A 22,304-nucleotide genomic window follows, 5' to 3' on the forward strand; every position below is an offset into this window, starting at 1 on the left:
TAGGTTGTATTTGTGATTGATATATCGGTTTCGTGTTATATGTTGTGTGTGTATGTGGAATACCGAATTTAAAATTAGGCTGTGATTGTTGCGCCTGGTAAATAGGTTTCGTTTGTAAGTTGCTTTGTTGTGGTATTCCGAATTTAAAATTACTTTGTTGTGTATTTTGAGAAAAGAAAGGTTTCATTACATTTTTGTCTATGAAAGGATTTTGTGTGATTAGTTGCGGCTTTTGTTGCGCGTTATTAGGTAATCGAAGCATTTTATTTCTAGTTTGGTACTGATATAAGAAATTCACTTCTTCTAAAACAATGCTTAGGGCATCTTCAAGTGAGTTGCATCCTTTTAATCGCACTATGCGTAATAAATCTTCTGGTAAATTATAGAGAAATACGTTCATTGACATGTGATCGTAAATGGTGATTTTACTTTTGCGCAGATTTACGTCACTAATTCGGTTTACTTTTGCAAATAATGTACTTTTAATATGTTGTATTCTATTACAAAAATCAAGATAAGATTCGCCATTGTTAATTTTTAAAGTTTCTAATTCAATCGCGATACATTCTTCGGAACGTGGATCACCGAAATGTTGTTCGAAAGCTAATTTAAGTTCATTCCATGTCTCAATGTCTGGTCTTTCACTTATTAATGTTGCTGCTTTGCCTGTTAGTTTGGATGTAATGACTTGGAATATATATAGGTCTTGTTCTAAATTACCTGCTTCTCTACTTAATTTAATAACATATTCACTTTTTCTTATAAAAAGATTTAATAAACTTTCATCACCGTCGAATTTGGGGATGATTCCTGAAAGTTCTTTGGGAATCTGTGTGATCTTAGACATTTTTATTTATTTAATAATATTTAAATATTTAATAAAATTTTATTTCAAAATGTTCTTATATACTAATTAAAAGAAATATATAGTGCAAATCGATTTTTGGAAAGTACACTACGTATCTCTAGACACTTATAATTAATGTGGAATAGGATTGGATTAAATCAGATGGAATAGCGATAGAGTCTACTCACATGCTGTCCATGTCCCTCCTGGTGAGTCTTAATCTGGAGCTCTGCCTTGGCCTGCCGTTCTTCTTGACGAATTTGTTTGGTTCGAGGATTCTCGTATGAAAACGTTAGAAAACGCTCGTCGAATTTTTCTGATTTTGAGTAAAACGCGACGCGAAAATCCTACCGGCTGCGCCAGTCAAGTGTTGTGGGAGCCGGAAGGCCTTTTAAAAATACGACTTTATTTTAATTAGACATGTATATTGATTACAAGTGCTAACGAAAGTTCGTATGCTCGCTACCAGAGTTGGCTTAAGACTAACTTACAATGCTATTGTTCTTATGCTAGAGAAATATAATCCTATCTGGTAATTTGACCCTCAGGAATGTTATCAACATCCGTTACGTTAAGTCAGACGATGATTGTTACAATGTAATACAATGTTCTTAGAATATCTCGCTGACGCGGGCATTCGTGGGGGTCTCAGCATACGTAACTAACTAATGGTAATGAAAACAAGCTATGCTCAATAAATAAGCGAATCAACTTCAACTTTATGTTTTGAAAATTTCATAAGTACCCTACCAATTCTCTTTGGACGTGTTTATCGGTTTGTTTTGGGTTTCGCCGCCAAAACAAATCGTAATGTCAAAACAAATTAATTTGTGCCGCAGATTAAAAAAAACGGCTTCAACATTTCTATAGATTACAAAAATGTTAACCCCAGTTATTTTTATAAGCGTTTTAGTCTTTAGTTTTACCAGTCTTTCGAATAATCACTAGGAAAATTGTTCAGACCAATAAGAATGATTTTAATATTCCCAATGACCAAATAAATGAAGGAAGAAATAGGAAAAGGTAGGAAAGCATTTACCAAAGATTTAATCAAGAAAAGGCAAATCAAGTAATTTATTTATAAAATTTATTTTACTAATAAAAGGTACGTACAAAACTTATAAGCAGAAAGTAGATAAGCAAACCTGTAAGAAAAAACATGGTATCACTAGCAACGTCTTTTTGATAGTGACGTCATCTTCGTCATAATTTGTCGTTTGTGTATTGAGTAAAAACGTACTTCATCGTACGTGTTACGAAATTTTGGAATATTATAGTTAAACAGTGTGTTTTGAGTACATGATATTGTACGAATGTTTACAGTAACTATATTTTTCGTGGGGATAAGTTCACACTGTGTACCTGTTCTTTTAGATAAAATAAGATAACACAGTGATTTATACGTAACGTTACATTTTGGCGGCATTGCACGAACGAAGTCACAGAAATAGATTTCCTTGTGCAATATTCGGCGGGTACTGAATTCCATGAGACAATTTTCAAATTGAACCTGTTTGTTAAAATGGGTCAGGGTCAGTAACATGCATGTGAAAGATGGTGTCAGAAAACTGTAACGAAACCCAAAAATAATAGTGGAACGATGGAGAACCCAACTGTTGTTGGTTTGAGGTCAAGGTCTCGTTCCAAGACACCCTTCTTGCGGTCGAGCTGTGACCGGGAACACTGTATGGAAGGAGAAGATCACACACATCACAAAAGCGGCAGAAAAACACCTGTGAAAAGAAGCACACCAATCAAGTAAATCATGTTTTTCTTTTATTTTCATCAAAACATTACTATGATGTGTTATTTTCATTCACTAGCATATTCTAAGATTATTTTATGTATATATTACGAAAAGGTTAAAATCTAATATAGTTTTGATTTCTGTTCACATCTAAATTTCAATTTTTTGAGAAGTGTCAGTAAATTCACATTAATATCAAATTTCCTGTTTAAATTAATAATTTATATAAATATATAACAATCAAAATAATTCTGAGCTGGCATATAAATATTCAATATAAAATTTGATATTATAGGTACATATATATTACATTCAAATATAACAACATAACAACTTATTTACAAGTGAGCACCTGCTACAAAAGCATGTAGTTTGTCAAGATCTTAAATATCACCTGCACTATCTCTTCACCTGTCTTAACAATTTCTATTTATAGAATGTTAAACAACACACAGACAAATAGTAAAACTGGATGCCATACAAGATAATTATATTATTGTACTAGTAGTTGCATGTGACTTTGTCCACTTGGAATTAAAAAAAAAAACTAAATAAGTAGCCTATGTGAGAACACAACAGAATATAGTCTGGAAGAATCCAGACTTTATTCTATAACTATGCAATATTCAGCAAGATTCTGTCAACTATTCCGGAGATACCTACAAACAAACATCCATCCATCTAAACATTCACATTTATAATATTAGCAAGATGTATTCAGTGCTACTACAATTTACACATAATAAATTGATTAGACCGAAACTATTTTTACATACTTCCTAATACATCATAACTTAAAAAATATGTCAAAAATTATATCTTATCTAGAGGAATAACTAAGATAATTGATAATGTTCAACCAATTTTGGTAGAAATTGATATGAATCTTTATTGATAATGTTATCTATATTTTTTTTACATATGGCAATAAACAAATTAAATTGAAATTTCCAATGTTGATAGATTAATTGCATAAATTTGCATTTTTTTGTTTATAATTTTTTTTAACAATATTGCATCTTACAGACCAATGCATAAAGTAAATGCTCAAAATCTGCATGTCTGCTAAATTATTTGATAGTGTGCTCTGTCATAAAAGGAATTACGATATGTATGAATTTGCAATTACAATGACAGTGGTAAAAATAAAACCTGTTGAATTGTCATTATCATTCTAAAGAGTGCCTAATTTATATAGTTCCTTTAAATTACAAGGCTATTTCCAATAAATAATCAACTATTTTGACAAAGTGATGTCATTCACAAAGAAAAGACCATGAGTTTAAGGTCACTATGACTTCAAAGCATGGTGGCCTTAACACAAATACTCCAAAATGTAAACAATGACCAATAGACTAAATTATTGTATGGGGTACCTGTTTTATTGTTATATACAAAATTCTTTCCCACATTACTAATATTATGAATGAAAGTTTGGTTGATGAATACCTTTGAAGGTATCTCCAGAACGGCTCAATGGATTATGATGAAATTTTGCACAGATGTAGAACATAGCCTGGAAGATAACATAGACTATAAGGGCTTATTAAGTTTTTATTTTAAATTTTGCATGGACATAGTCGCAGGCGACAGCTAGTATTAAATACAAATGCTAGAGTATTTTTTCGTATGTTCCAACACAAAAACTAAATTAAACATCTTAATTTGTATTCATGCATATTCTTGTAAAGTTAACAGAATTTAAACAAGGTTTTTTTAATGAAGGTCAAGTTGTCGCTGATAAACATTTTATCATCAATTAAAAGTACAATGCATATATGCTAATCAGTAAATAATGGTTTATGTTATGATAAGCAGTTCCAACAATTTCTTTGACCCTGACCTGAATGACGGCCATTATTTATAGTTTTGTTGACATGAATAATTATTTGACATATGATAAAAGTATTATAGATGTTTATAAAGACGTATTTCAAGTGCATGTAGTTTGAAAATTTACTGTTTATTTATTCTTTAATATTATTGGTGCCTTTTTTCCTCTGGCTGCTTCTTATACTGGCCTTTCAGAAAACTCTTATGACCTTGATTTTATTTTTAAATTTCCCAATGCGTTGAAGTATTCAAAAGCATTGGATGGACGTAGTGCAGTGAGTCAGAGGCAAGACGTCAAGGTGAATTATCTCGATGCTAAGTAGTTACAAATCTACATATTTGTACGCACGTGGCCAACCTGGCAACATTGTTTGTTTACATTTATGAATGCTAAGGTTTTACAACTACTCTAGCATTGGGAATTCCATTTGTTAAGTTTTGGCAGTTGTTCAATATTGTACAGAACAATTTATTCAAATATTCAATGCTACAAAAGTTAGGTTAGGTCTGCAGTAGGTTTTTGATTTTGTTCTGTTTTTGAATTTGACATTATTTGTTTTTTTTCGATAATTTCAAACCGGAAGCATATTTCACGCGTATCACATCCAAACCTTTTTGTTATCGTATTAAAAATTCGTCCACATATGATAATGCACTTTATGCATGTTTAAACCTATAAAGTAATAATATATATTAATTACTAGCTAAAACTTCTTGCCTTCAAACTTTTTGCTCTCTAGTTATGCGAACTGTTTCAAAAAAAGTCCAGAGGTCAACGAATTTAAAAGTTACGGACATAAAAGAAACAAATAAAAAAAAACAACATTTTACTATAAAAAATTGTGCAGACATGGTTACTGATTTAAAATTATTTTGCAGACAATTTGCGAAATCGTCAAATAAGGATGGTGTGGAAGTAATAGAGGAGGATCAAGAGAATGAAAGTGTACAGGCGCACCGCACACGACAGTCTTCGCGACTGGCAGAGAAGCTTATCAAAACCTCGGACTACTCGTCTGAAGAGAGCCTAGACCGATTGAAAGGACATCGAAAAGAAATCGTACAGGTAAACATCATCATATAATAAATACACTCGTAGTAAGATTTCCTATTATTGGACAGTGTTACCACATTATAAAACAGATTTTGTACTTAACTAATTTGATTACTATGAATCCTTAGAGCAACGTAGAATAAAAAAAAAATTGGTATTACTGTTATAAAAATACCAAAAATGCGGTGCGATGCTAATTAATTCCTATGAAAAACTAATCTTATATCAAGGCTTTGGTACTGAAATATTTAAAAAGGAAAAATTAAACGCATTCTGTTACGTTTATGCTAGATGAATTTTATACTACAACATTCCATGCAACTATAAGTGGTATGTCGATGATGAATGAAACATTAATCACGTACTAAGGCTATGTTACAAACATAACTTAATAGCTCACTGTACTGTGTTCTATTTTGATTAAACCAACCATACTAATATTCAGATGTTTTGAAATTCTAACCGTCGTCTTCCACTACCGAAACACCTATTCAAAATATTGATATCTCAATAAGAAACACCTTAAAGTCAAAGTCAATGGAAATCCACAGATACATGTCTCTGTAATCAACAAAATAATAGATGGATGGATGGATGTTTGTTGGTATCGCCAGAACGGATCTCGCTGAAGTTTCTGAAATGTAGAACATAGTCTGGAAGAACTCATAAGCTGATAATTAAGTGTTTGAAATTTGGCCCGGACGGAGTCGGGGGCGATAACTAGTATAAACTAAATTTAGGTATAATAGCCCAAATGGATTTAAGTGAAAAATGACTCCAGGTTTCAACGTCTTTTGCTCGACGTTTTCTAATTTATTTCAATTTTACTTATATTTCGACAATCCATGTCGGTACAAATATGGCTACCACATGGCCCCCAAGGTTACAGATATAAAGTCAATATCGAGTAGTAACTCCAAATTGTATACAACATTCAATTGATCACTAAACCATACGATGGTATCAATTAATTTATCGGGTTCATTCACCCGCATACTTTAATGTCCGTTTCAATTTGAACCAGACACTATCTTAATTGATTTATATTTATAATTATTAATTACTATTTAGCAATAAGAAGATTGAAAGTAAGCAACGAAGGTTGAAAGTTTTACTTGGACTTCAGACTCTTTAGACGAAATTAGAAGTCTGATTTGTGGTTTAAAAAAAAACATTTTAATGGAGTTAGTAACATTGATGATTATGGTAACACCTCTTAAAAGTTTACGGCCGAAAACCTATTTCACGCTTCACTATTAACTTGGCAGTTTCACATTATCAGTGCGACTTTGCCATTACAGCTCTAATAAAAAACAACGAACTTTCGCGCCTTATGTTTTTTTAATCCGGTGTCAATGTTCTGTTATTCGGCCAGTATTTGAAAGGTGAAATATTTCTAATTATTATTTAAATTAGGTGTATAATTGTTTAAATAAATATTAGAAACTACTTACCTCTAGTAATTGTCGCTATTTGTGCATATAACAGGAAGATTTCGACAGTAAATACACAGGAAAATATATTACGTATAAAACTCGGATCGATCTTCTCCCGCGTCGTTTTATTTTTAAAACGTCCGGGCAACAGTTAAGGGCATTATTATTTCAGGACATCTGCACCATTTCGGTCGTACTTTTGATAGTGACGTTGAATTTTTATTGTGAAGCGAATTATTACATGCGTGGAATCTTGACCTAGTTTTAACACCCCGATATAGAACACTGGATCGAGGTATGTATTCTTGATTTTAAGTTGCTTAGTAACAACTACTAGTCGATTTTCTATCCAACATCGTGGATATTACGACTATGCATGGGACTTGTGTTTGAAAATGGAATCAAAATCGGATAAGGTTCGTTTAAAATTTTAAAATTAGAAGCGATTTTTATTGGTTTTCCCGCGTTTTTTGTGAAATAGTCTTCTTGTATTTCTCTGATACGTTACAAAATGTTTTCATATTCAGGATCCCGTTCAAGTTTTATAAAAGTTTATAACATGACGTTTGTTATAGCGGTTGAATTTTAATCAGTTTTTTCCACACTTTATTACGTAAGCAAATTGATTCACGCTAACGCAGTGTCTGATAACACTAAAGAATGACTCAGGATTTCTAATTAACCAATTACGTAGCAACTGAGTTTTTAACCGGCTTCAAAAAGGAGATTCTCATTTCGTCTGCATTTTTTTAAGTCAAAGCGAAGGTATACTAAATTTATTTTATTTACTTAAAATTATGTGATGTTATAAAATAATAAAAAGTTTTTTTTATAGCGTCAAAACAATTGTTTAAAAACATATTGATATTATCATTCTTATTGATAAAACAGAGATATCACGATAATTTATTTCCAGGTATTCAGTAAATTTCTCAGTTAAGTTGTGACATTTAAATCATCCCCAAATGTTACAATTGGGTAAAGTTCACTAACTTTTTAATTCAAATACAATTTATTATGTAACTTGTAAGTAGCCTATTCGCTAACTCCACTTTGGTCAAATATTTGACTCGTTCAAATCACCATTTCTGAAGTTTTTGTCGATGTCAGTCTACACTCGCATATTATCTTTGGGGCCACTAAAACAGCATATAAAGTCTGAAAAGGTTTATTTAACTATTTTTAAGAATATCATAAATATGTTTAGCGATTGGAATTATTAAAAAAAAACTAGATAAAGCGTACTTTAATTTTATTAGTAATAACATAATTTTAATTTTTTTCTATACCTATATAGATACCAATAATTTCATGATAAGTTATGTTAAGACAAAGAAATTTCGAGTTTATTTTATTATAATTAAACTAATTTATAAAAATTCTATAGCCCGCGACTCCGTCTGCTCGAAATTAAAACATAACGTAATTAGTAGCTTTTTTGTTCTTCCAGACTATGTTCTACATCTATGCCAAATATTATCGAGATCTTTTCAGTCGTTCTGGAGATACCTTTTGATGAAACATCCATTTTCGTCCTGTAATTTTATTTAATACGTTATCTTCGTGGCTCACGTGTCAAAGTCCTATATCCGAAGAACTGTAAACGCTGATTCATAGATCGCACTCGATGCGATTCTATTACCGCCTACAATTGCTGTTCCGATAACTACACTGAAGCTAAGTACGGACTTTTCAAACAGAAATGTTTTTGTGAAGTTTGCATTTTATAAATTGTGTAACACGATCTCTACTTGCATAAATATTTTTGGTGTACAGGACATAAATTATCAAAACACTAGCTGTCGCTTGCGATTCCGCCCGCGCTGAATTATAAAAAAAACTAAATTTTTAGCCTATGTGCTCTTCCAGGCTATGTTCTACATGTGTGTAAAATTTCATCAAGATCCGTTGAGCCGTTCCGGTGATAACTTCGAACAAACATCCATCCATCCACCTAAACATTCGCATTTATTTATTTGTGTCCTAATTATTGAAGAGCGAAATTCTTCCACTTTTGGCACTTGTACAGTCGCAAACAGTTTGTGATTGTACAATTGTCATTGTTCTACAAAAACTTTAGTTTTTTTTCTATTACTGCTCTCAAATTAATATTATTTTTCATATTGTCTTAAACAGAACGAGATCAACAGCCAGTATGAGCGTGTGTCGACAAGTTCTAAGCGTTACGGCAACTTCGAGGACTTGCCCTACAGTCCCATACACGCATCACACAATGTGACGCAAGACAGGTCAGTACAACAATTTTGTAAATAAAACTTAACAACGGAATACCTCATTGTTTTATTATAATGTAGCAAACGAGCTTCATGAGTTCGCCGAAATAGCGAAGAGACCGCTGTCCATAGACATATACAATTGCAAATGCATTGCCTACCTTTAATCGAAGGAGACGTGCAGAAAGATTTCCCCTTACTATTTCAACCAAACACATTCATATGGTGTTAAACAAAGTGATCCTGTAGGGGTTCCGTTTTTTTTTCTTTCGAGGTACGGAACCCTAAAAAAATACTATATTAAACAAAAAAAATGATATTTGAATATTACGCCGTAAAATAATATTCAAAAATCACATATGGCTTTACAGTTTAAATGGCCCTTTGAAAATTGCTCCCTTTATTGTTTACGTGCCCTTGAAGGTCTGGCATTCTACCCCTACCCCTACTCAACCCCAATGAACTTTAATTATTTGTTTAGGCCTTTAAATGTATGCTCCCGGCATATGAACAAGGGTGCAGAACGGTCTCCCTTTGCCCTATTTTTGAATTTTGTTTATATTGTCACCGGTTTAGCAAAAGCTATCTACTAAATATCAAATTTTCTATAACTAATAATGCAGATATACATTTGGCAACCATAAGACATAATACTATGACTCAATATAACTAGGACTATTACAATCAAATATATGTCCACCGCGAGATTGAAAAGTCATAACAGACTTTAGTAAATATAACTGAAAAAAGTAAAAAGGGATAATTTATAGTAATTTAACTACAAATGTTTCACGAAATAATTCTTCCCCTCTCATATAACGTGTTATAAATTGCACATTGAAAGTTTATGCTTCCCACGATATAACGAGGGTCAACGTCAGATAAAGGTCGGGAGATAAGTCAGTGAAAGGGTACGGTTAGATCCTATTTACATTACTCCGAGCTTCCTGGGTAAAATAATTTACAACATTGTCTGGAAACTGTAAATCTAAAGCACAACTTATACTACTTTAGACTACCAGTGTAGTCAAAAAATGTGATCTTAGTACTGCTTTGGTTGGCCCAAATAAGTCTATGCTTAATTTCCTTGCTTTTATATTCATATATTAAAGACCGCAAATTCAAAAAAACAATGTTCATTGCATTTTCGATCTTTATCATTAAAATTAGAGTACGTTATTGTAGGTCGACTAGGTACAGCAGTCCTGCGTACAGCGCGTGCTCGACAGACAGCTCGTTCGCGGAGCAGGCTCTTGCCGACGCCAGCGTGCTGCTGGAGCGCGAGCCAAGCTGCGATCACCTGCCTTCCAGGCTTTACAAGATGGCCGGCGAGTACTGGAAGTAAGTCACATCGAATATTATGACGACATAGTACTTGCGTGATTTTTGTTTTTTTAGTGTAATGCAATTGTTTTTGTGTATACTCCTTTAACTGACTGTAAGGGGGAGAGCCGAAGACCGAGAAGTAATTCGAATTTATAGGCAATCTTTATACCAGTTTGATACTTTTGATAAGTTGCACAGATAGTTTCAGTCTTTTTGGCATCTCAAGGTCATCTGCGCTCTACGCAGTGTTCTTCCCCCTTGATATTTTACGCCCCATTACACCTTAAAATAGCGTTCTACGCAGCGATTCGCACAATACGCCTAGCCGCAAAGATATTTGAAAACCTCTATAAGAGAAATAAGTGGTTACTTGGGGTAAATAATCTGCAACTAAGGACATAAAAAATACCAAAATTAACTTTTAGTCCAATGTTAACTCTATGCGTTTTTTACAAAAGATTAACGCGTAAATTCTAGACTAGACGGAATTAACAACAGACTATCCGCATTGTTCAATAAACTTGCCTAATCTCTAGATACAGTCTACTTAGTTAGGTTATTGTTTTCCTTAGGTTTCACCCGACCTCGTGACCCGCCTACACAGATTTAATACATACGATTGTCATACTTTTATTTCTTATCGTCTGTTCCAATTCTCAGAATAGTACCGTCTATAATATATTGATAAATAAAAAAATATGCAACAAGAAAGAAAAATCTTCTTGCATAGACAAATTGTCTATATGTATTTTTATTATTGCACTAGTAGTTGCCCGCGACTACGTCCACGCGGAATTAAATAATATCTAGTAATAATTATTGCGTATATCACCCGGTTAGCTTCCCAACAGTGAACAATTTCTCCAATTCGGTTTAGTAATCTGAGCCAAATCCATGCAAACAAACAATTCATTCCTCTTTATTAGTATAGAAAAAATATAAAATTCCACTAATAATATGACGTCTTTTTGAATATTTTTGCGGCATACTTTTTTCAAAATTTTACTTTAATGATATATTCGTTGATTTTGTTCGACCTTACTCTAGTATTTAGCTTTGTTTAGATTTGCTCTTGCACCGTTTTATTAACTAGCCGATACCGTGTTTTGCATACTAATTTGCTTGTTGCTAATGTTCTAGAAAACAAACCGAACGCGAATGAATACGAAATACTTCGATAGGAAAGAATAGCTTTAACTATTTTGTACGTCAAGATCGTATATTTAGTGACTGGACTTAGTAAAAATATAGATAAAAAAAGTATAAATTGACACAAAAATCTCGAAATAATGACTTAATTTTACAATTTTTTTTTTATTTATCTTTAAAATCAGTTAAATATTATTTAAAAGTAGCTGCATCTTTTTAATCCGATAATAAATAAGCAAAATTTATCTTTATGCTAGTATTGCCATAAAAAAATAAACTGTCAAACTCTGTAATGTTGTGGGTAAACAAAAATATCTTTGAAATCATCTGCGCGCGCGCATTGCCAACTGTTTTTCGTTGACATTTTAAATTTAAACATTCAATATGTTATTGTTTCGTTGATTAATGTATTTATTTTGACGTTAGTGTTTTTTCTTATCGCATTATTAATATTGTAATTTATAATTTGTGACAAAATATGGAAGTGTTAAGAGTTGAAGAAGTTGAGACTCTTGAAAATGTTTTTACGCTAAGGTACACTTTTTTTTTAATATTTTGATAATAAAAAAACACTAGAATACTAATAATTTATTTAATTGTAACTCAAATAAGCTTTTTTACCGAAGTTTTATTCGGCGTACAGCCTGACATAGACGTGACGATATCTATCCAGTTTACTTTAAAAAAAAAAAGGTTTAATTTCAACGATTTTCCCTAAAACATACTTATAGAATTTTTAGAAAAACAAAAACCACACAAACATTTTACATATGTATACCAATTATAGGCATGCACAAATTACGTTAGACGCATTTTTATTTATACAATTTTATATACATGATTTTTATATCTGGATAGTTTATTTTTAAAAGATCCCAAGCTATCAGTAATTATGTCTATGTCCATGTTGTTAATGATGTTATAATCGTTACATATACGCAACAGTGGGTTATTGCGGCCAAGATTACTTCTGGCAAATTTAGTGTAAAATATATTTTTTATGGGGTTCCTAGGGCTTACTCTGGAGACAAATGTAGCAATTTCTTGAGTGATATCGTTGCAGCTGATAAAATCATGTATCACTTTTTTTGTATCAAAAGGTGGCAAACGAGCGAGCTCCCACCTGAAATCGCTGAATAGCGAAGTGACCGTTGCCCATAGACATACGCAATTGCATATGCGTTGCCTACCTTAAATCGACGGAGGAGAGGATACACAGAAAGAAAATATCTTCCCTTTCCATGCATCCTCTCATCCGGAAAGTCCACTTCCACTTCCCATCCTTTCCTTATAAAGAAAACGATGGGAAGGGAAAGAGGACTAAGTTAGGCCTCCGGGATGCACACTCATCAGACGAAACGCGGAATTGCTTCCACTTCACGCCTGTTATCATTAAACCAGTGGACTCACATTGCATAAGTTTCGTAAAACAGAAACCAAAATAATATTCGTGGAGTTCTAAATTGGTACATCATTGCAAATGTCAATTGGAACAAGTCGTGTTCTAGTCATACTACAATCTTTGTCTTACTGTGGTTTTTGACTGTTGATGCTCTTGTATTTATATCGTCATCTCTCTTATTCTTTTTTAAATAAAAAGAGACAATATGTTTGAATACAAATCGTGTAATATGTTACATACAATGTTACTTTGTGTTTGTTGCATTGTGGTTTAGTGAAATCATGAGACATAACGTATCAAATATCCGTGCACTAGAAACTAAAGGTTTGTTGCTACATTTTAAGATAATATTCTAAGGTAACACTAAACTTTAAGTAATTAGGTTTAGCGTATGGATTCGTTGTAGAAATCTCAAAATGTGGACATCTATTCCTCTCTATTGTCTTTGTAGTATGGTAAAAAATTATTTCCGACCATAGTTTTCAATATGTTACCTTATTATTGAAGTAGAAAAAGATTTTCTATATGCATGTGTTGATTTTTTTTATTCAGACCTATCGGCTGACAATGCTTGAAACCTATGTCATTTTACCTTCAGGTAAAAGGGCAAAACATATTAAAAAATACAATTTACTTGCAGCAAGTATCCTAAGACTGACTACACGTACTCCCCGTTGTCCCGGGACCGCGTGGAGCTGGCGCCGGGACAAGTAGCCATGCCCAACATGTCGCGCAAGTCTCTCGCACAGTTCCGCATGGAGTCCCCGCCTGGGGAGGGCAGCGATGTACCCGACCGTATGCCCTCCATTGCCGCATGGACTGCCACCGCCACGCGCAAGAGATTTACGGTAAAAACAATGTATTACTAAGAAAATCATCATGAAATTTAACACACCAGATGGATCATTAGCTCTTGTACTATAATAATATTACCAGATCTGTCAAGTTTTAGACTAGACGATAGTCAGACCATAGTCTATAGAAAAAATTCCAACAAAGCAAGCATCTGCCTATGGCATTTTATTTTCAAATTATTTCATAAGTAGTTGTAAGTAAATTTAATTCAAATTACCCTGTTTCTAGACAATCGAGAGTTCAGACGACGAGGGTGCGTACATGCAGAAGACCGCTCACTCTGCGGAGGAGCGCTGGTGGTTCACTCAGTTGCTGGTTGCCATGATGACCAGCATCACCAGCACCACAAGGAACACGTACAGGAAGATATTCGGACCTCCCCACAGATATCCTTACACTGATAGAAGACCAGCTAAAGGTAAATTCATATTACACTTGATTGAAATTCCATTAACACGCAGTGTGGTTAATTGGCCACTAAAAGAGACCCTAAGAATTTCACATACTAAAATTACTCTAAGGAAATTAAATTAATATCTCAGTGTGACATTAATAAATTGAAAGATATAAAGTCTGTTACTATAAATATAAGGGCTAATGTTGGTGTAAAACGAATCCACAAAACATTGTATAATTCTTTTCAAATATATTGGCAGCTCAAAGTCATCTGCGCTGCGCAGGGCCATCCCCCCGCTCCACATAAAATTGTGTTCTGTGTACGCTACTATACTCTTACAATGTTCTGAGCCGCTAAGATATTTGACAACTTCAATACTAAAAATTTAAAGAAAACTCGTAATTTTTTCTACAGCCAGTATCGCGTCAAGAACCGGTTCAGCACTGATCACACCTTTCTACTGGGTCTACTTGATGATGAAAACTGTCGTCACCACCACAGTCACTACAATTACTGAAACTGTAAGTAATCTCACGCATGATGCCATTGCTTGATATCTGTTTAAAGAATAACCTTTATTGCTTGTTGATGTTCTCATGTTACCGTGGGTTTCTGAGGCGAAAATCTCTAAAAATATATCGTCATACCTGTATTTCATCATTGACAAAATAGATATAACAGTATGTTTTAAACGGTGATTTTGCTCTCGGAAACCCACGATTACTTAAACAATTTTTTTTATATTGTAAGTCGTTTTTCGGAAAAAACCATACTCGTATTTTGTCTATTAAAGACTCATTGTCGCCTGGATGGAATAAGAAAATAATTAGTAACCTATGTGTTCCGCCAGATTATGTTTTACAGCTATGCAAAAATTCCGAGAAATAGATGCAGCTGTTCTCATGATACTTTCCAATATTTATCTACACTTTAGCGTTTATAATATTAGTAAGATTGTTAATTAAATTTTCCAGATAACGAGCAAGCACGAGGAGAAGAATGGGAAATACATCGCACGTGGCTACCAGTCGACTGCAGCCAAACGCCGCGCCTGGCCCTGGCTGCTGCTGCTACTGCCCTTTGTAGGATACGGATGTAAGTAGACTCACTACTCTATGTATACCTATTAAATCTAGTTTGAAAAGATTTTGGTGAACACTTAGCGATATATGACAAAAATATCTGTAAAATGGTAATTATAGACCTACAATCTGACTCGGTGGTCAAATCTGACACTAAATTATAATAGCCATTAGCGCCTCCCTGTCAATGTCAAAAAGTGTCAAATGATCTTTCTCGTAAATATAGTCAAACAAGGATATCTGGCCCGGTGACAACCGCTACTATGACTGTTAATCCTGTCACAAAATATATAAAACCTATGCACAAAAAATGCCATAAAAGAAAAAATAGAAAGCAGTTACAGTACAAAGATCTTGTGAAACTACTTTGACAGTGAGTGGCGCTAGTGAGCTATTATAAATTAGTTTGACTTATGTCGGTTCAGATATCCTTGTCGGTCTATAACTAGGTTAAATTCTGGAAGTACGAACCGCGATAGTAACGCCCCCCACCTAACATATAACTATTTTTCGGGCCATAGTACGTTGAGGATATGTTAAAATAAATTGAATTTGGGTAACACTTATATAGTTCTTAATGAACAAAAAATTGAAAATAATAACAATTCCTTTCAGTGAACTACACATACAAGAACTACGAGCATCTGGCAATGCCAAATTTCACAAATTTACAATTAGATTTATCGGAGTTTTACGCTATGGAGATACCAAAAATATCTTTACCGACAATACCGAACATTTCGCTGTCGGATTTTTACAATTTGCCGCGCATTAATCTCACTTTGCCGGATATTAATATAACTTTGCCAGAAATGCCAAATGTCGGTGAGAATTTGCCGCGTGTGTCGAAAGCGTACAGAGAATACAAGGACATCGTTCAAAACAGAATGGCGGACGCTACAGATTATATTTCAGTTGTGGCGGGAAGTTGCTATGAAGAAATACGACGATTCTGGGCCGGATTCTGGGGATAATTCTTAAAGACTCGCTTTTTTAATAAATAGAATAAAACCTTTTTGATAAAATTTCACAAAAAAATTTATACTCTGTACCAGGAAATTCCACTATACAATTATATACTTATAGCTGTCTCTTTTTTTAAAGAGAATGAGAGGGACGGCTATATGTTTTAGACAAGTTTCGCCAATGGAAACTCCTGGTGTAACAAATAATTAAATATTTTTTAATGCGAGCCATATAGTACGTAAGCGTGGTACTTAATATTTTTTGTTGCTAAGCCTTAACTCATTCCTATAAGATTTATTATTTTTATATGGATATATTATTAATTTCAGTTTTTTACATACAAATGATTAAATAATTAATTTTTTAAGATTATTTTTCGATTTCGTTGCGAAATATATATTTTAGTTATCATTTTCAACTATATAATAGTTATATTTTCCAGTACAAATTTTATTTTTTTATTTTATTAAATTCTATATAAGTACTTATGTAAAAATAGTATTTATTTTAGTTTTCTTATATTATTCGTGCCATTGGAAACAAAGTTCAAAATTAATAAAGCTTTATTTTTTATTTAGTATTAAAAACGATGTACCTAAATACATGATGTGGATATTAACCGTGGGTTTCTGAGATCATAATCTCCATTTAAACGTATCTCTGGTTTTCTAAAGTTGGAAGACAGTGATGATATGTTTTAGACAGATTTTCGTCTTAGAAACCCACGGTAAGTCAATATAGCAATGCTTTCAATATGTGGGATAAATGGATAAAATTAACACTAGTCATTAAATTATTTGTTGCCTACTAAAATTAAAAATAAATTATGTCACAATTTTTTTTTATATATATAAATTGAAAAATTGTTTTAGTTTCTCTATTATTTGTTATCGTATATTTTGCAAGTATAAAAGATTTACCCTTATTATTCTTCCTTAACTTAGGGTAGGCTCCGAGACCCTCGATGGGGACGTATAGTGAGCTGATGATGATGATAATGATAGAAGATTTTTTTAGGTTGTGTTCATGATTATGACATTACAGTTTTAAAAAATTAATTGAATTGAATTTTTTTTTGCATAATGTCTTGATTAAATAAAACAAGCGGTAAGATGCAGTTAAAAACTGAAAAAAAAATCTGACGACGTTATTTTTTCATGTTCTGTGCTAAATGTGATTTTATACTATTTTATACAAATAATATAAAAAAAATTCAAAAATAGAAATTTTTAATTAAATTTTATATTATTGTTATATCCGTCTAAATTATCAAGATATTATGAGGATTTATTTATAATTTTAATTCGGGCTAAGAGGCTTAATTTTATGTTAATTTTAATAATTAAATGTCTATAAAACAAATTAACATTGTTTGAAAATATAAAAAATTGCATGTAATATTTTTAGTTTCTCTTCCCCTTCCATTTCCATATTATCCTAGTTCTTCCCTGTTTGTGGTTATTATTAGTTCAGGGAAGGATAGAGGTAAAAACCACCTATACAAAGTGGACGTAATCCGCAGACACTTTTAGGTGAGTTGTATACCATTTATTTATTATAATTAAAACTCTGTCCTTCCCTGCTCTGTGTTATTATACATTTTATATATTTTTTTTTAGTTAATAGATGGGAAGGACAGAGGAATATCATGATATATCTAATATTTGTTTTTCTTTTCAGGTTACAACTACTACGAAAATTTACCGAAACAACCAGCTTTAGTTGACACATATCGACCTCCAGTTATAATGAACGATGTTGATTTGGATAAGAGAGTCGCAGCTCTTGAAAACTGGGCGTTAAATGTCGATACAAAATTGAATTATTTCGATCAAAAGTTATTAAAAATCGATACTTTAGATGCTCAAATAGAAGAGTATTCGATAAAATATATGCAACAAAATTTAATACAGATTTTAAGTATGAAAGATAATAGTGAACAATTAGTTGGAAAATTAAAAAGTTATTTTGATAAATATTACATTTCTAATAATCAAATGGAAAGAATAAGTCAAGAAATTCACGAGAAATTAATAAGTTCATGGAAACCGGAAATGTCTGAAGATACAATTAGGCATTTAATCCAAGATTATTTGTCTAATTTAGAAAAACGTCAATTGGAAATTATAGTAGAAAAAGTTCAAGAATATGTGAAAGATTTAGAAATTAGGCCGAGTGAAGTGAATGTAAATATGGAAGAAATAAAGAAAATGGTCGCTGGCATGTTGGATGTTTATGATGCTGATAAAACTGGACTTGTAGATTATGCTTTGGAGTCTGCAGGTAGAAATTTATCATCTTACTATCTTACTAATATTATAAATGCGAATGTTTAGATCAGTCTTTCCCAAACTGTGCGATAACGCCCCCTTGTGGGCGCTGCAGGTCTCAAGTTGCGGGTTATAGTAAAAGTTTCCTTTAGAATTCTCCGTTAATATACATATATAGGTCACATTAATTAATTAATTTAATTTGAAGTTATAATGGTTTTTAAATATATGAAAATATGGGGTCGCTAAAAAATATTTATTCTCAAAGTGGGCAGTAGACAAAATAAGTTTGGGAACCACTGGTTTAGATGGATGGATGGATGTTTAGTTGAATGTATATCCGGAACGGCTGAACTTGATGAATTTCGGCATACATATAGAACATAATCTGGAAGAATACATAAGCTACTAATTATGTTTTTTTAAAGCCGCGCAGACGGAGTCACGGGTGTCAGTTAGTAATTTACATATGTAAAAACATGTTTTTCTTATTAAAATTCTATTGAAGTCCATTTAGCGTTAAAAATGATAGTTTGATGTACCTATTGTTAATATGATATATAAAGTTTGAAAAACATATTTATAAAATATTTTTTTCTACAATATGTATTATGAATATTAGGTAAGAATATTAAATAGCTATAATTGTACTAGATCTCAGAAGATTTAAATATTTTTAATAATTAAAATCAAATATAGTCTGTTCTATTTTATTGACATGAGCCAATGTTGGCTTTTGGCTACCAAAACAACGCCACTAAAATTTTACCAAAAAAAACCTGTATCAAAAGCTGAAATAACGAAGTTACTGAGAAAAACCCTTAAAGTAGGTTTAATATCTGCAACTGGAATAATGTAAACACTAACTGGCACCAGTATCCTACTGTACTGGCTTAATGTAAACGGCTTGAATTTGAACATTTATTCCAGGTGGTCAAGTGATATCAACGAAATGTACGGAGCTGTACCAGATAAAGACGAAGCAGTACTCGGTGCTGGGGCTGCCGGTGTGGTGGGTGTACACGTCGCCGCGGCACGCGCTCACGCCCGGCGCCATGCCTGCAGAGTGCTGGGCCTTCCAGGGCTTCCCTGGTTACCTAGGTCTGTATATACCGTACTAACTCAGTCTAGACACTAATGTGACTAGCGTAGAACTTGAAATTTCTTCAAACTGATGTCACAAAGACAAAAATTTTTATGCTTTAGCCTATTTTACCCACTTATTTTAGTAGTTGCTTGCTTGCTAATTTTTCATGCAATCCAAAAATTTACATTGACTATTCAAATTTATTTCACATATTTAAATTATACAATATGTAGCATACGTAATTTGAAGTAATGTTTGATTTACATTATGGCAGTACAGTAAGACAGTAGCATTCAAAATCAATGCTAACACACAAGTGGCATAAAGTATACACCAAATGTTGCCATATAGTCCATGCCGGTCCAGAGCTACTGTCATACAGTACTGGAACAATGTAACCCAGGCATTAAATCAATTATTTTTTGTTGCAGTGATTCGAACGTATGCAGTGATAGAGGTGACAGGGTTCTCTGTGGAGCACATGTCGCGACTGCTCGCCGTCGAGGGAAAGATAGAGTCCGCGCCCAAAAACTTCTCTGTATATGTGAGTTCGTTTTTTTTTAAAGTTTCGCATCAATATAAAGAATTGAACTCAAAAGTGTATTATGACAGAGCAAGCGGCCACCTGAATTCGCTGAAATAGCGAAGCTACCACTACCCATAGACATTTGTAATTGCAGATAGGGGATAAGATAGGCAATCTTTAATAGACGGAGGAACGCAGACAAAAAGAATATTTCACCCTTATTATGCGTAAATTCATCATTTTCTCTAATCCATTCAATTGCAGGGACTTCACGGCGAATTAGACCCGGAACCTCATTTATTCGGAGATTACATGTACGATGCTAACAGCACCGCCATCCAATACTTCCCAGTCAAATATCCGAAGACGACAAACATTGGCGGCGTTCAATACCCAGTGGCTTACGACATTATAGAACTAAGAATTGAAAGCAACCATGGAAACCCAACTTATACGTGCGTGTACCGCTTCAGAGTACACGGCAACCCTTTAACTGATATACGACAAGCGACAGACGACAGCATACATGACAGTGAGACGTAACACTACGATGAATCTTCGATAAGAGAATATTGCCATCTCTTTTATTCTCTTTGCAAAAAACAGAGATAGCTATATGTGTATAAGTCCAGATTCACGGTTAAAAAATTGTGACTACATTATTACTAAAACAACGTGACCTTGTGAAACTAGTGACTATTTTAATCTATTTTTTAAATGTCCATTTTGTATTTTTTATTGATAAATAATTGGATGGTGACCATTCCTGAACAGTATAGTTGTAAGTCTGTGGCCTTAACTAGCGTAGACACGTCCAAAGTACAAAACGATTGTTGTAATAAATCAATGTTTATTGAACAGATAAAAAATTAAAAAATTAATTCTTAGGTCATAATTATAATTGCGTTACTTTAATCCGCACAATGTCGACGGCAATACGCTTAGTTCTGAATATATTTTTTATCTATATTTATAAATACTTTGTAATATTTTAATTTTAATTTTGTTTTTTTTTAAGTTTTTATCCGATATTAAAATTGCGATTTGTAGAATTAAATTTTTTTTAGTAAATAAAAACGTTCGAGTTTGTGTTTTTTTAATTGACGCGGGACTTGTGTGTAAAATTCAACATCAGATAAAATGAAGTTAATTTTTTATTCAATGCAAATTAAGTATTTCATATATTTTTAATTGTGGTTTGATATTTTATATTTTTTTTTAATTTGTACAGAATTTACTAGTGTTTAGTAGACTTTTATAAAGGAAAAGTATCCATTGTATCATGTTTGCCTAATATTAATGCAAATGCTAATTATCACACGTCACACTGTTGCCTGTCACGTCATATTTGTCACGAACTACGTGATTAGCGCATCATGTGATGTGTTAAAATTATGTCATTGTTTAAAAATGAATTTAAATTGCTTTTATAAAATACATTTAATATATACAAGTTTTTTTTTATTCATTTAAGCAAAACCAACGATATTCACTTCGTAGGTTTTTTTTTTGGAATTGTTAACTATCAATAAACCTTTTAAGTACAAAAATTCAGTTTGTCACAAATTTTTGTCTTCTAAGTTTAATAGGAATTTTAATTCGTTTTTTATTTATTAGTATACAATCCAGCTGACGTTTTCTACGTACTTATATTAGTACAAGAGAAAATTGTACTTAAAAAAACTTGGTCAGTCATTCTAAAGGAAATAGTAACATCCTGTAGATGTGCGGTAATTCAAATATTTTACTCGATTTTATTTTATAATCTGTTGAAGCAAATGCAATGATAGTGTTAGAATTCAATTTTGTACATGAAAATCATAGTGGCATTGAACGTGTTAAACTGTATATTTTATCTTGTCAAGTCCCGTGCTAGATATAAGTTAATTTAATAATTTTAGTGAGGAGCTAGTCCATGTAAAGTTAATGAATTTTATGCCAACTTAATGTAAGCGTTTTATGTTCAATTCAAGTCTCAAAAAACTAACGTAGCCTTTAGAAACTTTAGAGCAGTGATTCCCAAAGTAGTCTATATAGAAACCTGGATTACACGGAAGACCTGACGTGGAATAAACTTGGAGAATGGAACCATC

At 32.7% G+C, this 22,304-nt stretch overlaps 2 protein-coding genes across 2 annotated transcripts in view; one reads left to right on the plus strand and one right to left on the minus strand.

The window, feature by feature from the left end:
• FANCI (Fanconi anemia complementation group I) overlaps window positions 1-1,653 on the minus strand; it is a 16,085-nt gene extending 14,432 nt beyond the window's left edge. Inside the window, exon 1 of the mRNA XM_013313906.1 lies at window positions 1,598-1,653. The gene's annotated coding sequence lies outside the window, so the exon portion shown is untranslated. The remainder of the gene's footprint in view (window positions 1-1,597) is intronic.
• Window positions 1,654-2,051: 398 nt separating this feature from the next.
• On the plus strand, window positions 2,052-21,235 carry LOC106119018 (uncharacterized). Its single transcript, XM_013313851.1, has 12 exons — window positions 2,052-2,605; window positions 5,307-5,493; window positions 9,054-9,166; window positions 10,337-10,492; window positions 13,669-13,876; window positions 14,112-14,301; window positions 14,695-14,801; window positions 15,255-15,375; window positions 18,009-18,611; window positions 19,529-19,699; window positions 20,117-20,229; window positions 20,476-21,235. The coding sequence occupies exons 1-12, from the start codon at window positions 2,448-2,450 to the stop codon at window positions 20,752-20,754; spliced, it is 2,406 nt and encodes an 801-aa protein (XP_013169305.1). The 5' UTR covers window positions 2,052-2,447; the 3' UTR covers window positions 20,755-21,235.
• Window positions 21,236-22,304: the final 1,069 nt, after the last annotated feature.

The sequence above is a fragment of the Papilio xuthus genome, unplaced genomic scaffold (assembly GCF_000836235.2).
Source record: "Papilio xuthus unplaced genomic scaffold, Pxut_1.1 DF827542.1, whole genome shotgun sequence".
In the NCBI taxonomy this organism is placed as follows: Eukaryota; Metazoa; Arthropoda; class Insecta; order Lepidoptera; family Papilionidae; genus Papilio; species Papilio xuthus.

What these genes read in the sequence shown, in the direction of transcription:
- LOC106119018 (XM_013313851.1), top strand. Translation starts at nt 2,448, where the DNA reads ATGGAGAACCCAACTGTTGTTGGTTTGAGGTCAAGGTCTCGTTCCAAG. An exon ending in AAAAGAAGCACACCAATCAA is followed by an intron (nt 2,606 to 5,306) that starts GTAAATCATGTT and finishes ATTATTTTGCAG; the next exon opens with ACAATTTGCGAAATCGTCAA. An exon ending in TCACTACAATTACTGAAACT is followed by an intron (nt 14,802 to 15,254) that starts GTAAGTAATCTC and finishes TAAATTTTCCAG; the next exon opens with ATAACGAGCAAGCACGAGGA.